A 25346-nucleotide genomic window follows, 5' to 3' on the forward strand; every position below is an offset into this window, starting at 1 on the left:
GGTCAGTTCTGTAACTTGGTATAAAGCCGGCCATACATGCACCGATAATATTCGGTGCGTGTATGGCAGCTCGACGAGGCTGCCATATCACAAAAGGCTGCAGGTATCGGTCGACTCGTCGATTGGCCAGGTTAAAAGATTTTGATCGGGCGCCCGAGCAAAATCTATTTCAGAGCTGAATCGGCAGAAGGAGGTAGAATTTTTATTGTTTCTACCTCCATATCTGACGATTCAGCTCTGAACATGAGTGGAGCGTGGGAACGCTCTTTCATGGACCAGTGGACTCACGAAAGATTGAAATTGCTACGTGTATGGCCACCTTAAGACTATGCTGCAGGCTAAGCTGCTGTGGATAATAAGTCTGGAGATCCTGTGATATTATTGCTAGAGATACGCATGCTAAGATTTTTTTATTTTTTTTTAGAAAATAAGATTGTGGCTTTCTCTCTGTTTCTATGGATACAGCTGAACTGCCTTTCCAATTATTTCCTCAATAGATAAAAAAATACTCATTCAGATACTATTCATGGATGTTTGTTTGTGTCTGCTTGTAAAATACATTATATTGTACAAATTACCATGGGGCCAATGTAAGATACTTATTGTTCAGATGTACCAGATAAGAGATGGATGTATGCCTCAGTAACCTGCTACCCTGCCTATGGCAGGAAGACTGAGATACATTTTGTGTGTGGAAGACATGTTTGGCAACTGGCACGGTCACTTGCTGCTACTTTGTGTGTTCTCCAAGAAATGTTCTTCAATTTATGTAGATTACAATGTATTAATGTATTATTACCGTAATGATTGTTGCAGTGTTTGTAGTATATTTACAAGCTCTAATAACACATACGCATTGCCACAACACTATTAACATTTTGTAACTGTTTTGTAGAGACTAACCAAAAATTCTAATAAACTACTCTCTTAGAGGTTTACTGGGTTCTAATGATGTACTCTGTGGAAAGAACAGTGAGTTGTAATAAGTGGGTCTTCTTAGAATAGGCATGAGGTTTGGTAAATAGTGAGCTAACTGTCATACTCAGTACTCCCTAACTAATGCCTGCCCTGTGGCATCTGACTATGGCTATCTGGCAGCACAGATCTGGCTGAGCACCTTGTAAGTAGAACCTAGACTAGAGGCTTCTGAATCTAGACTAAAAATGGGTCACTATCTTGTTTTTGGTGGATACCAATGGACCACTTTTATCAAAATAAAATTTCCTCCCACAACCACTGTTCTTTTTTATAAGCAATTCTTATAAGAAGAAAATCAGCCAGTAATGTCAAACCAAATGTGGATTCATGAAACTGTATCCCAGCTTTTATGTGGAAAAGAGTGCACCTACTCTGTAGAAAGATACTGAGATGAATAGTGAAGTACTGGTGGAAGTTAAAGTGCATTTTAATAAAGAATCGAATACACACACAGAACATTAATACTCACTGCAGACAGCTACTGTACCTTGTCAGAACCGAGCACAGGACTCAGGTGTTCTAATGTTGTCAGGGCCTTCCTCAGGATTCCCAGGGGTAATGCAGTCCAAGGAAATATAGACAATGTGAGGTTCATTTGTCATGGAACCTGGACTTTTTGGCCTTTGGCCCTACTGTTGTTTTCCAACTACAACAATTACCTTGCCTTTATAAGCAAAGGATTTAGCTGTTGCGTTATGCTGGAATGGTACTATTTTAATAAATGGGGAAGATCTGCCAAGGAAATTGACAGTACTCCACAAAATTATAAGATACAGCTTGTACCACATGATTGCTTTAAACTGCATTCCTGTTTCTGAACTCCTAAACAATGTAGCAGAAGCACACAGTCATCTCTAAATGCGTTCTTGTACACAGCCCTCAGTCTTCTTTATGGGAACTATATCTTTGGTAGCAAACTGAAACACCAAGGTTCTGTCACCATAGAGAAGACTGGGGTCAGTTAACTTGCTCGTTCCCATGTAGTGGAACGCACAAAAAAGCCACCACATAGCAATGCAATTGAAAACACTTGTATGGAAGACCCAGAAAAGCAGAGAATATAAACAGCTACACATATGCTACTTTCCATAGCTGTTTCCATACCAGAAAACTTTAAAACAACTACAAATATATTGATATATGTAGGAAAGGTGATTAGTGTTGCATTTTTTTTTCTGTGGAAATATAATTTTTGGGTGGAGGTCACCTTTAATCTCTGCAGTAAATAACATCATTCTAACAAAGCAAAACAGGGGACAGCAACAGCATGAATAAAATATGTGGAATTTAAATCATGTTGAACAGTAGTGATACATAGTTTTCCATATATATTTGTGTGATTACTGGAACTCAGTATTGGGCTCCTCCCTAAACCAGCAGATGAAAATGATAATACCTCCCCGACCTCCTTTTCTATTTGTAATACGCATTATAATTCCAGTTATAACATAATACACAGGTACTATAGTAAATGAGCTGATTTATTGCAGAGCAGCTTGTCTTGATACATGTAGGTTTCTTACTAAAGCGTATGTGCATCAGGGGCAACCTCCCTCCCTCTGTGAGTGTGTGCAGGCGTGCGCCTATCTGCATGCACATTGCTGTCGCGCTGGGGGGGTCATTGCTCCTGCCTCGCAGTGACAAGTGGTAGGGTAGGCACCCCTTGTCTGTCTACCCCTAGTTCCAGCCCTGATGTGCATACTGTACAAAAAGGGAGCTGGAATATTGCTTGGCCACACTGAAGTAAATTTGATGTCCATTTTTGGACAGATCTGCCTATATCTGCCTGTGAAACAGCAGGATCTGTAGCTTATTTTGTCACACATGTAAATAAAGAAATTGCCCAATTAAGACCAGTTTGTAAATTAGCTAAAGGACATGTCATCCCAAAAAATAATTTTTGCCTAATAAAAGAAGACATAATTCTTAGCAACTTTGCAGTATACATTCATTACAAATTTGTAATGTTTTTTTTTAATTTATATGCATATATAATTTTCTTAAAAGCAGTGTTTGTTATTTTTCTGTTCTCTGCCCTGGTGACTCTGACATTTGAAATAATGTAACACAAACCAGCAGACTGACAGACCTATCTTGACTGGAGGAGACTGGTTTTTGCAACATTGTTTGGAAAGTCATAACCAGGAGTTAAGCAAATGCTGCTTTCAATAGCAATTACAAGTAACTTTTAAAGCACTAAAATGTTTAATAAACTCATATTGGAAAGCTATTTATGTTTTCTTCTGTAAGGAAAAAACATATTTTTAGGTTGATATGTCCTTTAAATACAAACATTAGCATGCAGTCTATTTTGGGCCCTTTGTGGGTTTACATTGGGCCTATTTTTGTTGTCATTGTATGTCTAGGATCTTAAGACTTACACAGCAGCTCCCATTCGTATAAGGGCTAACTCATACACAGCATCTTCTCCTTGGCGAGAAATCGGTAATACTGGCAACTGATTGTTCATGAAATCTGTCCTGTGTGTATTGTCATGGGCAGATTATTTTCATAGCATATGGGCATGTTAATAAGTTGAGCATCTCTATAAAATATAAATTTGTCTTCTTTTGAAAGAACAGCCATTTATACTGGATTAACTGGTATGTCTAGGAGTAGAAGAAGTTTTATAAGCATTTTTCTGCTGATTCCACTCCAGTGTACTAATTGGCCTTGTGCCTGCTGGCCTTAGTCATCATCAGTGCATGCTGCCCATAAGGAAGTATAGCCTTTAAGAGCAATTTCTTTGCCACTCCCATGTCTTAAATGTAGTCACAGCAGCTTGTTCTGTGCAGCATGTATTCTGCTTATAGACTGTGTGCATGTATATCTGAGCCTCAGACCCCTGTTATTAATATTATTGTTAACATTCGGCAGCAGTGTGCTGATTCTTTCTGGGCACAAGAATGAGATATTTTGTTTCACTGACTGCAAATCTTAGAAATAAAGGCACTGGCAGTTTACAAAAATAGCATGCTCATTGTTAAAGCAGAACTAAGCCCATTTATATTCTGGGTTTACTCTTGCTTTATGTTACATTTAGCAGTGCTTATGCAGAATGTATTTCTGGTAGAGTTTTGTGCATTTGCAATGGCACACACATACTATTAGGGCCATGGTACAAAAGGAGATTTTCTTCATTTTTTCAGTCACCTGAAGTTACCTTGCAATGCAACTTCAGAAAAATGAAGCGATGCATATTTTTTCCTACTGGCAATTTAAATTATTGACAATGTGAAAACATTTTTAGAAGATTAGTCACCCACCATGGGCATATAATCTAATTGGGTGCACACACAATTTCACACCAAATGGCAAAAGTGACACCAGGAGGATCTAGGACATTTTCAGTGTGATTCACCTTGAAGCGCATGTATCGGGTGCGTTGTCATCTCCTGACTGTGCCACATTGTGGGTACTAAACCTGGTGAATGCTTCTAAAAGTGCACTTTACACATGCACTGATCGCTCGGAAATGACCTCTTATGTGTGCACAAAGGAAGAAATTGGTCAGTTAAGGCACGTATCATAGCAGTTTGTATGCAGCTCAGTGTGATCACCGTTTAACGCAAACATCAGCATGCAGTCTATTTTGGGCACTCGCTATAATTTATCATTTAGATTACTAAGCCCCGCATAGAATTATGTATTTCATAGGACATATACAGCTCATGTGTATTATAGGGAACATTGATGCAGCAACTTCTTATTACGAAGTATAATCCAACTGAGATCAGATAATTCCTGTGTTTAAATAAAATGCTATGCCAATGTGTATATGTATGAGCAACAAACAAATAACAACAGTTTACCCATCTTTATTTAATTGGAAGTTTTGTGGTGTTCAGTGATGTTAATCCTCAACTTCTGTGGTGCTTTGCAATCTCACTAAACTATTTACAGGTAATAATTAAAAGCCCAGCCTACCGATATTTGGGTTTGCCCCCTGGCTGGAACCCTCCACGAAATTAAAGGGATGACACATCTCTGATTTAAATTAATTTGATGTGTGTTTTATATCAAATGTTGGCAAGTTACTACATCCCCCACGTATTTAATTAAAGGAGGCTTTCAATAACTCCAATGAATAGTTCTGTGCACATTATCATATTCTTTTGATCATTGCTGCTTATAGATGCAGCTGCATTTTCCTTTGATTGTTCTAAGGCCATCTGTTAATGGTTATTCTGACCTGTATGCTTCTGCTGAGATGTCCGCATCCCGTCTGTGCATTCCAGCATTACAAGAAGGGTACGGTTTGTCAGGCGACAGAGTAACTCTACTGCAGGCTTCCTGCTTCTGCCTGTATCTCTGCCAGAAATTGAGCACTGTCACATCCTCCCTTTGACATGAGCAAGCTTGTATAATTTAATGCTGCTTCTATGGTTTGGAAGGGGTTCCCCCATGCTAAGGAACAACCGCTCAAATTGTAATTTGTAGTGAAATTCTTCCATTCCCAAGAGAGTCCTTTATCACTTTAGGAATGTGAGAATACAAAGGCCCAATTGAGTCCAGAAGTGAAGCATTGCTTCCATGGTTATGCTCTGCTTTGGAACCAACATGAATGCAAAAGATGCACACCACAAGCTGGAGGGAAACTCACAAGCAACTTGAATAAAGAACAGACAGTTTTCTCAGCTCAGAGCGTTCTTCACTGCTTTTCTTTGGTAGCATAGATGACAAACTGTAATGCAAATTGATGCATATGTAGAGTTAGATTCTTCTTTATTCAGGTGAACTGAAGCTTGAAGCACCACAGTCAAGCCACACATAAAGACTGTGGAATTATTGTTAGATTGTGAGAAATCAATGAATGAGGAACTGATGCTGTCAGTGGAATGTTTGAGGGAGCTCATCCATTCAAGTTACTGGAACAGTCAGTTTTTACATGGACATCACAGAACAGGATATATGGTATAGATTTTGGCTCTTTGTCTTTCTTAAAAGTGGATTGCATTGTGCCTTTATTATTATTTCTCATTTGGTAAACCCAAGTAGCTTCTGCATGCCACACAACTGAGACTGCAGAGGGGTGTGGGCTTTTTTCCCACTCAGCCATGCCAGCTGGCCAGCAGAATTGGGACATTTGGCATCACTTTGTTGGGCAGCAGGCAAAAGGCCTCCTGTTGCAAATAAAATGTCACTTGGCACAAACACAAATTATGTTGCTCTGCATGAGTAAATTATAGGTACCGACTGACCATTCAGCTCTCTCTGTAACAAGGGGCAGCAGCAAATGGACTTGCCTAAAATAAATATGAAACTATGCAAACATACAGGTATGCAATCATTTATACCTCATTGAGGCATGTAAGGGCTCTGGTACATGGGGAGATTAGTCGCCCGCGACAAATCTCCCTTGTTGCGGGTGACTAATCTCCCCGATAAGACATCCCACCAGCGAACATGTCAATCGCCAGTGGGATGGCATACGCGGCGGCACGATTTACGGAGGCAACTTCGGCGCCGCCACATATGCCATCCCACCGGCGATTTACATTGTCGCGGGCGACTAATCTCCCTGTGTGCCAGAGACCTAAGCCTTAGGGCTCTGGCACACGAGGGAGATTAGTAACCACAAATCGCCCTTTGCGGGCGACTAATCTCCCCAAAATGCCAGAATCATACTGGAACAAATAGGCAGGCACATCTGGGATCCCTTTTTGCGTCAAAAAAAGTTTTCAAGAAACAGCTTGTAGTGTTGATAAAAGTATCAAAATTTATTTATTCCATAAAAAACAACAACTGCAAAAGCCTTACGCGTTTCGTACCTACCAGGGTACTTAGTCATAGGCACATCCCCAAAATGCCAAAATTTCCCACCAGCGAAAATGTAAATTGCCAGTGGGATGGCATACGCGGCGGCATGATTTCAGTGAAATTGCGGAATTTGCTTTGAGAGGAAACTCAAGGGTTCTATAACTGTTTAAATAGCCAAGGCCACAGACAGGCCTCTTACATTGTTTCTTACAATAAACAAATTATTCAACTGAGACTCAAATACATCACAAAACATTTATTAAAGTATATTTACAGATTATTAATTGCTCTGTGATATAAACATAATACCCCAGCACCATGAATAACCTGTAATGTATGATCGTATCACTGTAATGAATCAGTGATTGGCAGTGTCACTTGTTGAACATAACTTGTTGCAAATGATGTAGAACAGTGCTGTCCAACTTCTACGGTGCTGAGGGCCGGAATTTCTCTAGCATACGTGGTGGAGGGCCGCTAATGGAAGCCAGTTTTGACCACTCCCCTTTTTGAAACCACACCCACTTCAAACCACACCGATTTTATCACAATGGTGGTAGCACAGCAAAATCCCAAATGCTTGGTCCTTACTGTGGGGATATCAACCATCATTCATATGTGAAAGAATTATGTCATATTAAGATATACCCTTAAATTCCATATGCCTCCTCCTCCCCTGTGGATAGCAGAGCAACCCCCAGTACATAATTACACACCTTAGGGACCATTTAACTCATGTGGCTGCCTTGTACAGCTTTAAATGGACTGGCATGGTGAATGTACATGTGTGTTGGCTAAATTCATGTTTATGGTTTGTGCGTGTAAAAACAACAGACATGATATTATAATGCCCTGTCTATAACACTACGGTAACTAAGTGACTCTCCAGCTAAGCATGGTAAAGGTTTTTAAAACTAGCTAAAAGTTCTATTCCCTATAGGCAAATTACCTCATTCCTTTAAATGGACAAGGCCACGGTATGACAAATGATCCACATTGGGAACCCCTTAGACACAATGCCCCATTGTTTTTTAAGTGACAGACTTTAACTGGCCCATCATGCTGTGTTGCCTATTGAGATTTGTATTTCACAAGGACAATGGGCAGAAACTAGCAAACGACAAATATCCTAAATATAAAGCAAAGTTATAGCTCTTTGTATACATACTTGAAATAATAAAGACTGATAAGCTTTTAACCAAGACAATGACCTTTGGTATTTCCAATAATACAGCAAGGAAATGCAGTTTCTTCTTCCCTCTTATCAGGTACCCCCAACATATACAGTATTTAGTTATCATGGTGGGCTATTGGCTAGCTTACTTTTACATACATTTCCATAACAAAGGTAACCAGTTTTTATAATACTAGTTCTGTTTAAGCTATTTTAAAATATATTAGTATTGGTAAGGAGACACTGAGTTTTGTATTACCCTGTAATGTGTGCTTCCCTGTTAAGATTCCATGCAGTGAATGGTGTGTCACACTATCTTGCCAGGACAGAAGTTTAGTATTTGTCACTTTACATTCCTGAACATATGTTTTACATTTACAATAACAAATAATGTCCAGCTTATTGCAAAGTCCAGATGTTTCCAGTATGAATTCAGCACCGCACAATTTACCTATATTTTTAGAAAATTATTTATCCCAACAATTAGATTGTGTAAAGGGTATCATGCCACACCCTTGGTTAGGATTCTGCATTAACTGGCAAATGCTTTATTCCCACGGCTTTCCATTGCAACAGTTGGAAAAATCAATATATATAAGTTTTTCTTTCTTTTTTTTTTAATTCTTTTTACCCTGAATGGGCAGACATGTGACTTTTGCTCCTCTGAAACATATTGCTATCTCTAAATACACCTATCGGCTCACCATTAATCTTTGCCCTGATTCAATCTGGGAAAGTGACCTAGATCTATTGGATTGCAGTGATGAATTCACACAGCAAAGAAAGGTGTGCAGTTAGTTGCAGTGACTTATACAGTCTCCTGGTGGGAGAGTCGCCGCGATTAGGCACCACAACCAGCTTTTTTAAAAGTCTAATCACCCTATGTATCTTTGACCTAACACTGTGTGATGCAGAATTTCCTCATTTAGTATACAAGTGTCTGTTATATCCTGCCATCTTGAAAATAATTTCTTAAACTAGACCACTGTGATATGCTTTATCCCAGACTGAGGAACCCCAGCGCCATGTAACATATTTTCTTTTTCTACTGTGCCCTGAGATCTTCATTCCCAAGGGACTAACATAAACCCAATCTTACTGTGGGCTAACTTCTCGAGTAATTAATAAACCCTATCTGAAAAATACACAAATGCTTATTGTTATCCAACCCGCCGTGTAGTAGCGTTCAGCTTCAGCAGCCATCAGCATAATCATTTCCAAAGTCAGGAGACCTTAGAGATTTCAGAGAGACGTCTGTAATAACGTTCATACCAAGTTGGGTATTATGTATATAAATACACAAAGATAAACACAAGTATGCTGGTTAGTCTATTTACATATGTGGCTGCCAAATTGTAAAGGTTTTGCTAGGTTGTTGCTTGTCAGAATTGCTCAATACTTTTCTGTTATTTAAGTTCACCTTAAAATTAACTTTTAGTATGATGAAGAGAGTGCCATTCTAAGAAAGTTTGCAAGTGGTCTTCCTTTTTTATTTTTTGTGTTTTTTAATTATTAATCCTTTTGTTCAGCAGCTCTCCAGTTTGGAATTTTGGCAGTATCTGTTTACTAGGGTCAAATATACCTAGCAACCAGGCAATGGTTTAAATGAGAGACTGGAATATGAATAGAGGAAGAGATCACAGCTCACAGAGCAATAGATTTTTGTCTGCCAGGGTCAGTAACCTCTATCTGAAAGATGGAAAGAGTCTGAAGAAGAAGGCAAATAATTCAAAACCTTTAAAAAATGTAGACCAACTGAGAAGTTGCTAAGGTTAGGCCATTCTATAACAGATCTTCACCTGATATCCCCACCTACGGCTGGGCGATATCAGGTAGCAAGTAACTTGGGGCCAAACGATCGGATTACATTTGTGGTTATGGGGCAGTCGGTTTGGGGACCGCATCAACGAGCCGATGCGGTCCCCGATCTGACTGGATTTTCTAACCTGGCCGATCGAGATCTGGCCAATTTCAGGCCAGATATCGGTCGGCCAGGCCGCTCTGTTCTGCCCATGCACGGGCCGATTAGCTGCCGATTCGGTCCAAGGGACCGATATCGGCAGCTATAGTCGGCCCGTGTATGGGGACCTTTACTCGTGAGCCACAGTCAAATGTAAAAAGACTTGGAGAGCAACACAAGCATCATAAAAGTTCATGGAAGTGCCAAATAAAAGATAAGATTGGCTATTGGGCAGCCTCTATGCACACTATCAGCTTACAGGGGCTTTATTTGGTATTAAAGGAACAGTAACACCAAAAAATTAAAGTGTATCAAAAAATAATTAATATATTATATACTATTGCTCTGCACTGGTAAAAGTTGTGTGTTTTCTTCATAAACACTACTGCAGTTTATATAAATACCCTGCTGTGTAGCCATGGGGGCAGCCATTTAAATTGAAAAAAGGAGAAAAGGCACAGGTTACTAAGCAGATAACGGATAAGTAGCAGATTCCCATTGTATTCTACACAGTTTATCTGGTATCTTCTTATGTAACCTGTGCCTTTTCTCCTTTTTTCAATTTAAATGGCTGCCCCTATGGCTACACAGCAACTTATTAATATAAACTATAGTAGTCTTTCTGAAGCAAACACGCAACTTTTACCAGTGCAGGGCAACAGTACATTATATTTTAATTATTTTAAAACATTTTTATTTTTTAGTGTTACTGTTCCTTTAAATCTTGTTTTTACTCAAGCAAAACTTGCCCCCAAGTCAGGAATTCAAAAATAACTACCTGGTTTGGGGGCACTGAGAGCAACATCCAAGGGGTTGGTGAGCAACATGTTGCCCCTGAACCACTGGTTGGGGATCACTGATTTAGATACACACGTTTGCTAGTTTCAGTATTTGCACTGGCACAGTCAGGTGCTTCTTGTTCCAACTATTGGGATGCAGTGATTTTGGGGGGACTGGCTGACGCTCCACGTGCCATAAACCTTAGATTAACTAATCATGTATCACTCAGTAAAACTTTACTATATGAAGGACTTGTAGATCACAATTATGCGTTACACTCTGCAGATCCTGCACTGTACTATTCACTGAATCTGGCGCCACAGCACTGCACTGTTTTGCTATGAGATGTGTAAGCAATTGCTGTTCTCTCGCCATGCAATATGGCTGATTTCTATTGGGTGCCATAGCCAGTGAGTGCAGACAGTAGTAGCAGCTGCTGTAATGCCGCTCACTGTTAATCAGTGTGAATTTTCACTCTCAGATCAATTCCGGCTGTCACAGGCCAGCCTGTTTATACCATTTTGGGCCAATTCCTATGGCTGCCGGCATCTAAAAAGCACTTTGCAAGGGACACTTTGTTCCCAGTCAGGTGCACCTAAGCCTACCACATGTGGCTCATTCAGACCAGAAACCAAGAGCTAAAAATGGCATTTCCTCTATCCCTGACCATATTACAATCCTGCTGGGTTTTAAATAAAAACTTTCACGGAATAGAATAAGGCAAAAAAATATCATTGTCATTGTACTGGCAACACAAGCATCATAAAAGTTCATGGAAGTGCCAAATAAAAGATAAAATTGGCTATTAGGCAGCCTCTATGCACACTATCAGCTTACAAGAAGGCTTTATTTTGTAGTAAATCTTGTTTTTATTCAACCAAAACCTGCCACCAAGTCAGGAATTCAAAAATAACTACCTGGTTTGGGGGCACTGAGAGCAACATCCGAGGGGTTGGTGAGCAACATGTTGCCCCTGAACCCTGAAGCACATCACTGCAGTTCTAATTTGCTATGAGGTGTGTAAGCAATTGCTGTTCTCTCGCCATGCAATATGGCTGATTTCTATTTGGGTGCCATAGCCAGTGAGTGCAGACAGTAGTAGCAGCTGCTGTAATGCCGCTCACTGTTAATCAGTGTGAATTCTCACTCTCAGATCAATTCCGGCTGTCACAGGCCAGCCTGTTTATACCATTTTGGGCCAATTCCTATGGCTGCCGGCATCTAAAAAGCACTTTGCCAGGGACACTTTGTTCCCAGTCAGGTGCACCTAAGCCTACCACATGTGGCTCATTCAGACCAGAAACCAAGAGCTAAAAATGGCATTTCCTCTATCCCTGACCATACTACAATCCTGGGTTTTAAATAAAAACTTTCACAGAGTAGAATAAAGCAAAAAAATATCATTGTCATTGTACTGGCTTTGTACTCATCAATTATTTAATCAGAACAGGGATATAAAAATTATGCAGAGAGTATATGTAAAAAATTGCTCTGTCAAGGCCTATTAAGGGCAGTGTTTTACTATTCTATAGGCAGGATGGGTGGGATAGGAGCAAAAAACCAACACAAGTTTATCATATATAAAGTCCAAGATTGAAAATTACTGTCATGTATCATTGGCTCAGACCCAGAGATTAATTTTGGCACATCTCACCTTGGCCTGTTGGGGGTCCCTAGGAATGGTAATTCATTAAAAAAACAAAAACGGTGTCAGTCTTGTGTGAGGCATTGCACCAGTACATTAATGAGAAAAGGAGCTGCCATAATTCTAACTTTGCTGCAGTACAATGAAATATCCATAGACTGTTATGAGACAGTCCCCCCTATGTTTAAATTATCATGAATGCATGTATGGTGCGTGCTATTTTTTAATATCCTTTAAAAGCTGCTAGACTGACTGACTTAACATTGTGCACAAGAAAAACATTTCATCCACCTTTAGATAATGATATTTTGGTTCTTTTAACAATATATTTTTTATGTAAATAGGCAACAAAGGATGTTTAAATGTATGGCTTACTTTTCATGTATTATTTTTCTTTAAATCCATAAGCCCTTTAGTTATCTCCTATGGGCCACTAATAACTTTTCCTGTAATAACAATAATTTAGGGTCTGTTGTTATTCAGTTTCTGGCAGGAAATACTAAATTATTGTACACAGTGCTATAAATGGAACAATAACAGTGTCTGCAGTCAAGTCATCCGAAGTAATTCTGTTGCTGATATGGGCCAGATTATTTGGCTGTGACTGTGTAGGCTCTCCCTGTGCTTCTGTGGGCTTCCTCTGGGACTTTACAGTACAGGTATAGGACCCGTTATCCAGAATGCTCGGGACCAAGGGTATTCCGGATAAGGGGTCTTTCCGTAATTTGGATCTCCATACCTTAAAGAAGAAGGAAAGGCTAAGTCACTTGGGGGTGCCAAAATGTTAGGCACCCCCAAGTGACTTAGATCGCTTACCTTCTACCCCGGGCTGGTGCCCCTGTATGGAGAAAACAGCACCAGTAGCAGTGATCACTTCCTCCTTCCTCTCTCGCTGCGCGCGCATGCGCAGTAGAGTGAAAAGCCGAACTTTAACAGAAAAGTCGGCTTTTTCACTCTACTGCGCATGCGCCGGACTCGGAGTCTAGGGGAAAGGAAGGCGGAAGGAGGAAGCGAATCACCCCAGGTGCCCTGGGCTGGTGTGGTTTTCTCCTAATAGGGGCACCAGCCCGGGGTACGGGGTAAGCGATTCAAGTCACTTGGGGGTGCTTAACATTTTAGCACCCCCAAGTGACTTAGCCTTTCCTTCCCCTTTAAGTCTGCTAAAAAATCTATCAAATATTAATTAACCCCAATAAGATTGCTTTGCATCCAATAAGTATTAATTATATCTTAGTTGGGATCAATTGCAAAGTACTGTTTTATTACTACAGAGAAAAAGGAAATCAGTTTTAAAATTCTGAATTATTTGATTGAAATCGAGTCTATGGGAGATGGGCTTTCCGTAATTCGGAGCTTTCTGGATAACGGGTTTCCGGATAAGGGGTCCGATACCTGTATAACCTCCAATGGGGCAGGAGTCAGTCTGAAAGATTTAGAATTTCTGGGAATGTGCTGTGGAATTTGTCATCACTATATAAATGACTATAAAGTTAATTTAATTTAAAAAAAGTTTGAGTAATTTAAAATTCTCTGCAGTGTACCAAAAGTAGCAGCACACAATCAGTGGTCCTTGCGGGAGGTAGGCATGCTTGGTAAAACACAGGTTGATTTTTCTTTTTTTTATTTAAAATGTAGAGTAATGGTCATCTGTTTTACAATATTTAGAACTGTAAGTGTGAAATGTCTGTCTCTGTCTATATATGTGTAAATCATGACAATCATTCTGCATTCATTCTTTAAAAATAAATTGCTGTTTATAAGGTAATAGTTAAGAATTGACATCATGCTTTCTGTTCTCCTATTCATTGTTTTGCAACCACCCTGCCCTTGGAATCATGTTAAAAGTGCTGTGTTTGGACAGAAACCTTTGAACAATCTCTCTCATTCACACACAATCACCCAGTCACTCTGAGCCATCCTAGGACATAGAAAGTTACTGCAATAATACAACCAGGGGATAGATATGGGGTAATACCTACATGCACCTCCTTGCCACCACCTCAGAAGATGAAAGGAGACATAGAACATGAGCTATGAACTGCGCTTTCACTGGAAAAAGCATTCTCATTCTGCTAGATTTCCCCTACACTTGTTTGCTCCTTATAGACTCTACACTATAGACTATGACTTAGACAACATCTTTTTGGAGATTTAAGTTATATAACAATGTTACAATGTGATAATGGTTACACCTGATGAATATATTTTTTACCATTATTTAAACCTTTCATAATACATTCATAATACATTTTCCACAACCGTTCTTGTAGTTATTCTTTAAATTAGTGTGACTAGTTGGTGTTTAATGTCTCTGATATATATATATATATTTTATATATGTTATATTTATATTATATACAGATTATAGATATTTTGTTTAATGTAAGCCTTGTCTTTGCAGTTGGGGAATGGCGGTCAATGTGTATTCAACGTCGATAACCCAGGAGACTATGAGCAGACATGACATCATTGCTTGGGTCAATGACATTGTGTGCTTAAACTACATTAAGGTTGAGCAGCTCTGTTCAGGTAGGATGGTAACTGTTTTGTTTTTAGTCACACATGAGTAATATTTCCTAGGTTACAACATACTTGTTTAATGCTTATTATTATGCTTTTTTGTACCGTCAATACATATTACAACTGTTCACACAGATTCTCTTTTGCCTTTGCTTACTGCTGTATGCCTAAAAGATGAGTTTCCATTAGACTAACATTAAGCTGTCTGTGTAAAGAATATGCATTTGCCATTTAAACAATTGCATATCAATATTTTGGGCCTCATTTACTATTATCAGGACTCTGCACAAGGCACAACATTTGTGTTGTATCTGTGCAGGCAATAACACCATTCATAAGACTCTTGTGCTAGTGAACTCATGTGCCTAGTGTCTATGCACCCATACATCTATACTGTCACTGAGAAACATCATACTTTACATTGATTTATTTTTGCAACTGGAAAATCACACGCAATTAAGGCATGTCCTGTTCCATCTGCTCATTGGCACACTGTGTTTAAAAGTCACAGTTAAATGTATATTGGCATATGTATATTTGGTTGTGCTGCTGTCATCGTATTTAGCATCAAAAAATAAATTCTACATTTATGTAAACCCCAGTCCTTTATCACACCTTACAGTAATACATACTGGACCCCTTGTAGTTTAGCTGCTTAACCGGCCACATTCTGCCTTTGTAATTTGGATTGATCCACATGGTTGCTCTGCATTAATAACCCAGTGTGAGGCGTAGTGCTATTGTGTTGCGCCATGCATGAGTAAATGTTAATAATAAACTCAGCGAGAGGAAGCTTATTTCATGGTACTGGCGGTTACCTTGCTGATTATTATTCATCTGCTGCGCCCATGTCTTTTTTCAGTTCACCTCCAAAACGCCACTTCACTGAAAACAAGAATATTGCAGATTTCCTAGCATTTCGGTTCTTTGCAGGATTAAAAATATTGGCTAACTGTAAATACAGTAGATAACTGATTTCAGGGAGAGAATAGGCAGGCTTCACTGGTTATTTTTAAAGGATATGTAAACCCGACACACAAAACTTTAATCAGTGAACAGCCTCTTTGAAATCTTTCAATACCTGCCACTCTGGGTGTTCAGAGGTTAATAATAAAACTGCAGCAACCCCTTAATCACTTAGATTTCCTTCTCCTCCTGTAACCAGAGGTGGCTACTGGCCCTGACACTGATGCCACATCTGGACTTAAAATAAAGACTAAGAAAAGCCTTCTGGCTACCAGTAATATATGAATATGATCACAACTCAAAACTGAACAGAGTTTACCCCTATCCCTTACCTATCCCACTTCTGTGTTACATTTGTTCTGGTGTTGATCCCATCAGAAGTTGTAAAACGCAGAAGCCAAAAATAAAGCATTAAAAAAAACTTGTAAGACCAGCTCACTGACAATGTGTCATCTTTGCAGTGTGCTAAGTAGGGTGAGGCAGAGTCAGAGAAGGCTGGAATTGGAATTCTCCAGTCATGTAAGAGATGTTGTGGGTCTCAGGAGAATATTTGTGTGTAAGAGGAGTGTGTCCTGTGCAGCAGTAGCAGCCTAGAGCAGCCTTTTCTATTCTTTTGGTAAATACAGGCAAGAAAGCCACCTGTCTGCCATTGCTGTATAAGCCTAGTGTCTTCTTGAAGATTCTAAAAACATCTTTAAACATGCATTGAGTGACAGCATAGGGGCCTGGGATTGCTAAGAGGTCACAGATGTACCCTAACCAGCCTTAAGAGCTGTCACGATCAAATATTCTCATGAAATATATCAATAATGGTACATTTTGTTCTGTAGGCCCACATAAGGGGGAAATACATTCAGTAAGGTATTGCAGTAGTCGTCAGCTTGTTATGTACTATGTCTCTACTGGGTAAAGTCATGGAAAATTCTTCCCTGGCATGTATAAGTTATGATAAAGAGCCCAAGTTTAGAACAGCAATTTAGGAAATTAATCCAGTTATAAATTTCACATTGCGATATGAATACAATACAGATCTTCACTGACACACTACTTATTAATGTTATATTATTACCCCCCTGTTTCCATGGGAACTACAAACAGACTAACAACTTGCATCTTCCTGATGCATTCTTGCACACCATGCCATCCACCTTCTAGGGACATATTTATAAAGGTGTGTCAACAAGAAATAACAGTGTAAAGGTTGGTGTAAAATAAATGTTGCACTTATAAGGTTCCATTGTTGTACTTAAGTGAGACGTAACGTCATACACTGAGATCATGGAAATAATCCAATACTAAGAGCTCATCTGCATATTTGCAAAGGTTGTTTTACTCCATGTACTATTTTACACTGATCCTCATGCTACTGTCCCCCTTCAGCCACCCACCCACACTTACTTCTTTTGTAAATAGTGTTTTAGCAACTTCAGGTACTCAAAGGATATAAGCAAAGGAGTCAGTTTTTCTTTGAAACAAAACATTTAGGGGGCCTATATATTATGATGTGTAAAAATTCACAAAAAAATAGACATGGCGAATTTGGCAGTGTGAATGCCAGATTTTGTGCTGTTATTTTCTATAAGTTCCAGCAAAAGAAAAATATATAAAAAAAATGTGCAGTTTTATAGGCGGCAAAGCCTGGCAATGTGTGGTGAATTTTGTAGGTGATTTTTACACCGCATAATAAATAGGCCCCTTAGTGTTTTAATGACAAGGGTTAAACAGTACTGCTTTAATGTTATGCTCTCTGTACCTCTCTGTCAGTCACATGCACAGCCTAAAGAAATAAGTGATTTGTGCATGGCTATATGAGGGGCACACTGACTGAGATTGATTATTTACAGACAGAACCACAGCATAGTTTTCATCTAGGTAGTATTTTAAACCTCTTAATTTCAAGGAAAATTACATTCATGGACAAACAGAACAAACACGCAACCAATGAAATGCATTCTACATCACTGAAAGTAAATCAGTTACCCTTGGTTTACATCATACTAAAGGACAAGGAAAGGTTAAGTCACTGGGTAGTGACAGTTTGTAGGCACCCCATTCCCCAGTGGTATTAATCACTCCTCGCCACAAATCCTGGCCTGGTTACATTCCATCCATTTATGACACTTATATACAGTGTTGCTGCTAATTTCATATAAGGCTTATGAGACACAGTGAGTTCCCTTACATGCAGCTATTCCAGTCTTCTTGGTGCATGTGAATGAGTGGCACAGGAAGGTACAAAGGGAGGGATGCACAGAATCCACTATTTTTAGGTTTGAATCCTTCCTAAAAGATTTGGCCAACTACTGAAGCTTATTTGCATATGCAAATTAGAAAACGGAAGGGATAAAGAGAACCATGCGCTACGTGTGCAGTGAGAGATTTTCAACTTCCATGTTTATTTGACAAGTCGCGTGATTTTAAGGATTTATATTCAGTTCAGCCAGGAGCGTGGATTCGCCCGAATCCTGCTAAAAAAAGACTGAATTCCAACCGAATTCTGAATTCAGTGCATCCCTAACTAGAGCTAAGCCAGAAATGAGGGGCACCCAGGGCAAGCCCACTGTCGTCTTATGAGGCAATTACACTATGCCTTTTTAATAGAACCCCTGCTCATAGCTCAGACTGCCCACCTGAGGGTAGCATATGATTGCCAGCTGTTAAACCAGTCTATAAAGAGCACATTTCTGCAAAGTACCAGCCTCTCTGTTAGCAGGCAGCCTGCAGATATTCACTGTACAATTAACATTAATAAGGAGAGCCTAAAAATGAGTGTTGCCTTTTCTTTCTTCCCAGAAAGAAGTGACAGATGGTGTTTTTCATTGTACAAGTATCTTAAGCTATGTACAGAGGCGATCAGCCTAACATGTTGTGTAGTTTGGTGTGATGTATGAGCACTGCACTCTGTCAGAGCCTGGATCTCAGCCTTTTGGAATGTCCCATTAAAAGGGAAGGAAAATATGATTCACAGAGTTCCCATAGCTGTTCAGAGCTTTCAGAACAATCCCTTTTTATACAGTGAAACTGTCATAGAGGCTGACATGACACATGCTGCTCTTACATACTATTCTAGCTAATGCAGCCCTGTCCTCATAACTGCATGCAATTGCTTATTGCTGGCTGATTTCAACAATATGATATGTTAAAGGGCAACTAAAATATTTTATACACTGGGCTGCAAAATGAAGGGCCCTCTCACAATGTTCATGCATAAAAGGCAATATAATACATGTATAAAAGGTAATACTGAATGGAACTTAAAGGAGACATATAGGATGAATAAAAAAAACTCTAATCTTGTAGGCAATTATGAATGATATACGGTGCTGTTTTCACTTTGGTCTAAAAATGGCCCCTTTATTGGAGTTCCCTATAGATCCTCACAGATCCCTGTCCGTGTTTCAGATGAGAGTTGGGCCTAACTGTCCCTGCCAGAAGCACAGTTGGAAGGGGATAGCCAGTCACAGTCATGCAGTCACACAAGCTAAACAGACTTCACTTCTGTACCAGGTCAGCCTAGCTGCTGATTGGTTCCTATCCTACAGTGCAGTGAGCTGAGCACCACTGGCCACCTACACAGCCTGGGAAAGGAGGGAGCAGGAAGTGGAACAGATGGGTGGGACAAGTGGGTTTTTTGGAGCTCTGCCAGAATCATTTATCAGGCATCTGATATGTTAAAGCCACAGGCAGGAGCTTTAGTTTCCCTTCAGTCATACAATTTGAAGGGATGTGTAAGAAAATAACATCCCCAAGATGTGTACATCTATCTGGCACAGGAACCTACCTGTATGAATTGTATTCCTAGGTAGGAGCGATTAAGGAGAGCTGGAGTGGGCTAGGATCCCATGTTATCTAACCAGGATTGGGTGAAACAGAATAATGCAATTACCAAAATGTGGTGTCAACTAGTATTGTACTTCTTGCACAACTTTTCCAGATAAAAGATCAGGTATATTTCTAATGCTGCCTGCTGGGCTGCACTGATTGCAAACTTGATACATTAAAATGAAATGCCATGTAGACCTGGATTTTCAAGATGTGCCCCTGATTTGTCACATAATCTGGTGAACTGTGTATGGAATTGGCGCTGTATTTATCCTACCATGTGTTCTGGGATGTATGCAATTGGCACTATATTTTCAATTAGCATCCCCAAACACAAAAATCTCCCTCTGCCTATGCCAATTACATTCATAAAACAAGCACAAGAGCCCTTTCATCAAAAACCAATTAACCTATCTGTATGTTTTTGAAGTGTGGGAGGAAACCGGAGTGCCTGGATGAAACATAAGGGCAGTTACAGATCATAGAGATTCCTTGCAGATAGCTATGGCCGCTGGAATAAAACTCAGCACCCCATCATGCAGGGCAGCAATGCTAACCACTAAGCCTCTCTGCTGACCCAATTCTCCTTTTTAACAACTTATACAGCTTAAAATGAAACATGAATGAGCTAGCTGCTAGTAAAACTCAGCAAAATGAATATAATTTTTATTGCTGTCCCTCCCATCTGCATATCATGAGAGTCATTATTAACAGAAACATTCATTTAAACCTTGTAAGAATATGGTTCTATGTAATGTTGAATTGCGGTGTGCTGGTATATGGCTCAGTCATTTGGCACACTAGGTAGTGTGAAGTTCCCTGTTGCTATCACTAGGATATTTCTACCACAAATAATATGTTTCATCTTAGTTATTTAGTTCCATTGCCTCAGGCAAGGCAAGTCAGACAATGAAATGATCAGACCAGCCTGATTTTGGACCACTGCCCTGGGTGGCCGCTCATATGTCTCCCCCCCACTCCCATGGGGTTAGTTACTCACCTGCAATAGATTTCTATTGCGGACGATTAACTGCTCCAAAATGCCTTTCAGCTGGCAACAATAGGAGTAGCCAATGGAAAGACCTCAGCTTTGAGAAATTGTGCAAAGTTGCCTGCAGGAGGAAACTTTGTGTGACTTTGGAAAGCCAAAGCGAGGCATAGGCCTTTCACCGGCGACTCTTATTTTTGCTAGTTGCCAGGTAAAATCACTAAAGTAAGTTCCTCATCAGTTTCCCTTGGCTTACATAATACTACAGGACAAGGAAAAGTAAGTGGGTAGTGACAGTTTGTTTGGCACCCCCCAGTGGCATTAATCTCTTTACCCTACGCTCTCCACTTCTTTAAAAATCACATCAGCCCATGGTAGTTAATGGGTTTGCCATTTCCCTCCTTGTTCTTAGTAATCCCCCCACCAGGTCAGGCTTAAACCATGTGCCACTCCTGACCAGTTTTACGATTATACACACTGTATTGTGATTTACGACACAATATTCTTTGTACCTTGTATTCTTTGTAACTTTAGTGCAATGAATAGAGCTTGTGCTGAACATACTTTTTGCTATTGTTCTATGGGTTTTGTTATGTCTTGGGCTAAACAGGGAAACTGAAGCCACTGCATGTTTGGTCCTCATAAGGTAGATAATTAGATTCCCAGTATTCAACCCCATTTCTCCGCTTTTCATTGTCACTTATTTTTCTTAAGCTGGAGTCCATTATGCAGGGTGTAATAGGTGCACTGGTAAACTAATTGTCTGCCTAGCAAGGACCAAACGTGGAGTCCATTATGCAGGGTGTAATAGGTGCACTGGCAAACTAATTGTCTGCCTTGCAAGGACCAAACATGGAGTAGCTTCAGTTTTCCTGCTTGCCCTGCTCAAGGAACAACAAATACCATAGATTTTTTTGTGATTAGAACTATTTTTTCACTGAAATCATGTTGAACAAGGGGGAGGTATGATGCCCCTTAAAGAAGCAGTAACACTTTTTCAACATTAGTTCAGTAAAAAAAGCCATGCCACTAGCCATGTTTCGCTTGCCTCTTACTCAGCCCAGAATGCTTCCCAGATTGCTCAGCGCCCACTGCTGCCACTCGGGCATTTGTAGCCTGTGCTGGGAAACCCAACACTTCATGAATAGGATGTGTTCTTTAGAGTATATTGGTATTTTGAGCAATGGGTAGTGACAGTCAGAACTTCATGTAGGCAGTGACCCTAAACCCCCAAAGTACCATGCACTGTAAAATGCCTTTAAAGGACAGTACCGGCAGTCTTTAGTCCATACTGTGACACTTTTTAAATGGCAAAACGTGACCCAGCAGATCCATAATCTAAGGTTACTGCGGCACCCTAGTCATCGCTACCATGGGATTGGTCCTGCCCTTATTCCTTTGAGCCTTAAACTGCTCACTAATAATCCTTTGCTCTTTTGTTCATTGAGTCATTTACAATTTTCTCATCAAAGAAAGTCTAGTTTTGTTTCTGTGATATCCAAGTAATTTCCTTTCATCATTTAAATCTCACCATAGGATCCTCCTGCAGATGCTAATGAACTATAAACTAGGCATAGTAGCCTAACAATCTCTTAATCCTCAAAGAGAAATAGGCATTATGTGTAAGAATCTAGTAATGACAGCCAAATCCTGCTCATTTTTCTTTTCTACTCACTAACTGATCCGGTTTCTGTCTTTCTTCAGGTGCGGCCTATTGCCAGTTTATGGATATGCTCTTCCCTGGCTGCATTAGTCTAAAGAAGGTCAAGTTTCAAGCCAAGCTGGAGCATGAATACATCCACAATTTCAAACTGCTGCAAGCATCTTTTAAGAGAATGAATGTTGATAAGGTATACATTTAAGTCTAATTCAGCACTCAGCAGTTATGGGATGGAGATTCGGTTCCCCGAAGTTACCCGAATTTGCCTCACAAGGAAACTTCGAGCGACTCTGTAAACCCCAAGCAACTTGCATGCCATCCCACCGACGATTTACATTCTTGCTGGTGGGATGGGATGTTGAGGGATCAGTCACCAGCAATAGCAAATTTTTATCACGGGCAACTAATCTCCCCATGTGCCTTGTCGCGGGCGACTAATCCCCCCGAAATGCCATCCCACTGGCGAGAATGTGGGATCGCATACGCGGTGCCGAATTTGCCGAAGTTGCCTTGAGAGACAAATGCAAAGAAATGCCCTGACAGGAATCTGCCGTTGGTATTACAACACAGTTCCTAAGGCTATTGTCCCACAGGGTGATTAGCCGCCCACGTTAAATCTCTGCTACCGTGGGTGACCTTTTTGCTGGTGGAAAGGCTTATGCATCACTTCATTTTTCTGAAATGGGGAAAACTTTCCTCCTACAGGCAACTTTGGAAAAATTAAGCAATGCAAAGGGCTCTCCACTGGCAATTTGCTTTATTGCTGGAGTAAATGGTCTTTGGGGAGATTAGTTGCCCCGCAGCAGCAGAGATTTATTGCAGGCAACTAATCCCTGTGGGACATTAGCCTAAGTCACCTCCATCCCATTCAGCGTCCTCTATTTTCACCAGGGTTTGGTGCCTTTAATCATGCATCCAGGCTAAGCATGCCACTTAGCCTTTTAGGGCAAGGTCACATGAGGAGGATATTCAGCCTGCAGATACCTTGTTTCCCCAAAAATAGGACATCCTCCAAAAGTAAGGCACCCCCCCGATTTTTCACCCCCCTCGGAAAATAAGGCAACCCCCGAAAATAAGACACCCACTCAAACGATGGAATAAATGTGTACTGTATTCTTCTTCATGGAAAAATAAGACATCCCCTGAAAATAAGACCTAGTGCATATTTTGGAGCTTAAAAAATATAAGACAGTGTCTTTTTTTCGGGGAAACACGGTAAGTGCGGGCTGACAATCTGCCCCTACACTTAAATATGGTTCTAGTTGTGCTTACGCTGTGAAGTAGGCACACTCAGCCAATATCCACCAACCAACGCAAAGTCTCATGTAAGTTGGCAGATATCGGCTAAGTGTGCCTGCACCCAGGCAAATTCAGTGCTTCCGGGTGCAGGCACAACTAGAAGTATTTTAAGTGTAGGGGGAGATTGTTAGCCTGCACTTAACCACAGGCTGACACTACAGTCCCTACAGCCCTAATTGCATCACAAGCTTCCTGCATGCGATTATTGACTTGACATGTTTGTACCCTTCCATTTTATCGGCACAGCACATAAATACAACAAATCCCTATTATTATTTAAAAAAAAAAAATAATTCCATTGTAACATTCATAATAATAAGACTTCCAAAACTTCTTCTTGAATCATTACATACATAACACAATAAAAAGCTGATTTTCCTTTGTATATATCTCATAGACTTAGGCATTCATAGCCTAATCATGCGCATGCCTGTAGGAAGTGGAATTTTTACGATGAAAAGCACCACATTATACTGATTTATCACTGACTAGGTTCTGCCCCTTCTCCTTACATGGGGAAGAGTACTGTTTCTATCATTCAACCATCGTTACTCCTCCAAGATGGTGGCCACGAGCATGAACATTAGTTATAGAAAAATATCTATAAAAACTAAAGTAAATGCTTTTAGACAATAAAAATATAGCTTTAGGTGGCAGAGATGGCAGCTTTTTATATTCAACCATTTGTGATTATCCTTGTCCTGTTAACTAGCCTTTTAATTAGATGTGAGTGCTTGGGTCAGTACCCAACCTGTAGCCTTTTGGCTGGACTACATTCAAGACTAGATAGTCTCCAGCCTGTCCAATCTCTACTGATGTTTTTTTATGAAGCTATACTTTTATTAAAAAACAGCCCCCAAAACAAGCAAAGTAATTGTCCCACTACAATAAAATAATTGATCAGCACTGTTTCAGGGCATGGATGAGATCCAGTGCACATGCACAACCCTAGGCACATCCCAGAAATAGTGTAAAAGTGACAAGTAAAGATGGCAAACTTATTGCACTGAGCAAGGATATATATATATATATTTAATATTAGAAATTTATAATATTAATATTAGAAATTTAATATTAAGAAATTTTGTGCCCTTAACCCACCAGTTCATGTCTCTTGTCCCGGTTTAGGTCATCCCAGTAGAAAAACTGGTAAAAGGACGCTTCCAGGACAACCTGGATTTTATTCAGTGGTTCAAAAAGTTCTTTGATGCCAACTACGATGGCAAAGAATATGATCCCATGGAAGCTCGGCAAGGACAGGATGCCCTTCCTCCCCCCGACCCTGGCGAACAGATCTTCAACCTGCCAAAAAAGCCTCATCATGCCAACTCCCCAACAGCAGGTATGGTTCATGTCTAGTGCCCCATGTATAGATAATCTGTATAGATAATCATTTGCATGAACTTCTGGGCTCTATGCTCCCTGATCAAAGAGGATATTTCCTGTGCTTATCTATGAACTGCTTGATATAGTGCAAAGAACCTGCTTTATCAGCACTCGGACTGTCTGTAGATCTGTTTCATGTCTCTTATGTTATAGCACACAGTGGGACAACACGCCTATTCATCAGCACTTCTCAAAGGGAAAGTTTCTTATATCTTGCATACTGCCCCAGTTTCACTATATTTAAACATATTAAATAGCAGCAGTCTACAGGTATCACTGTTGGAAACTCATAAGCTTACATTCCAGCAATTCCCAACATCCTGCTTTTCTAGTTACCTCTTTTAGAGGCGATGTCTGTGTAGCAGCCTTAGAGCCCCATTATTCTGAGTGAGATACAGAGGTGTACTT

The 25346-nt window shown here is 40.1% G+C and overlaps 1 protein-coding gene across 3 annotated transcripts in view; it reads left to right on the forward strand.

Annotated features, from left to right (window-relative positions):
• mapre2 (microtubule associated protein RP/EB family member 2) overlaps nucleotides 1-25346 on the forward strand; it is a 74900-nt gene that overhangs the window by 39252 nt on the left and 10302 nt on the right. For all 3 annotated transcript variants that reach the window (XM_012964294.2, XM_012964295.3, NM_001126931.2), the window contains 3 exon segments: nucleotides 14699-14826; nucleotides 22298-22443; nucleotides 24681-24894. In XM_012964294.2, the coding sequence (XP_012819748.1) occupies nucleotides 14706-14826; nucleotides 22298-22443; nucleotides 24681-24894 (481 nt within the window). In that variant the 5' untranslated portion in view covers nucleotides 14699-14705.

Source organism: Xenopus tropicalis, chromosome 6 (genome assembly GCF_000004195.4).
Source record: "Xenopus tropicalis strain Nigerian chromosome 6, UCB_Xtro_10.0, whole genome shotgun sequence".
In the NCBI taxonomy this organism is placed as follows: Eukaryota; Metazoa; Chordata; class Amphibia; order Anura; family Pipidae; genus Xenopus; species Xenopus tropicalis.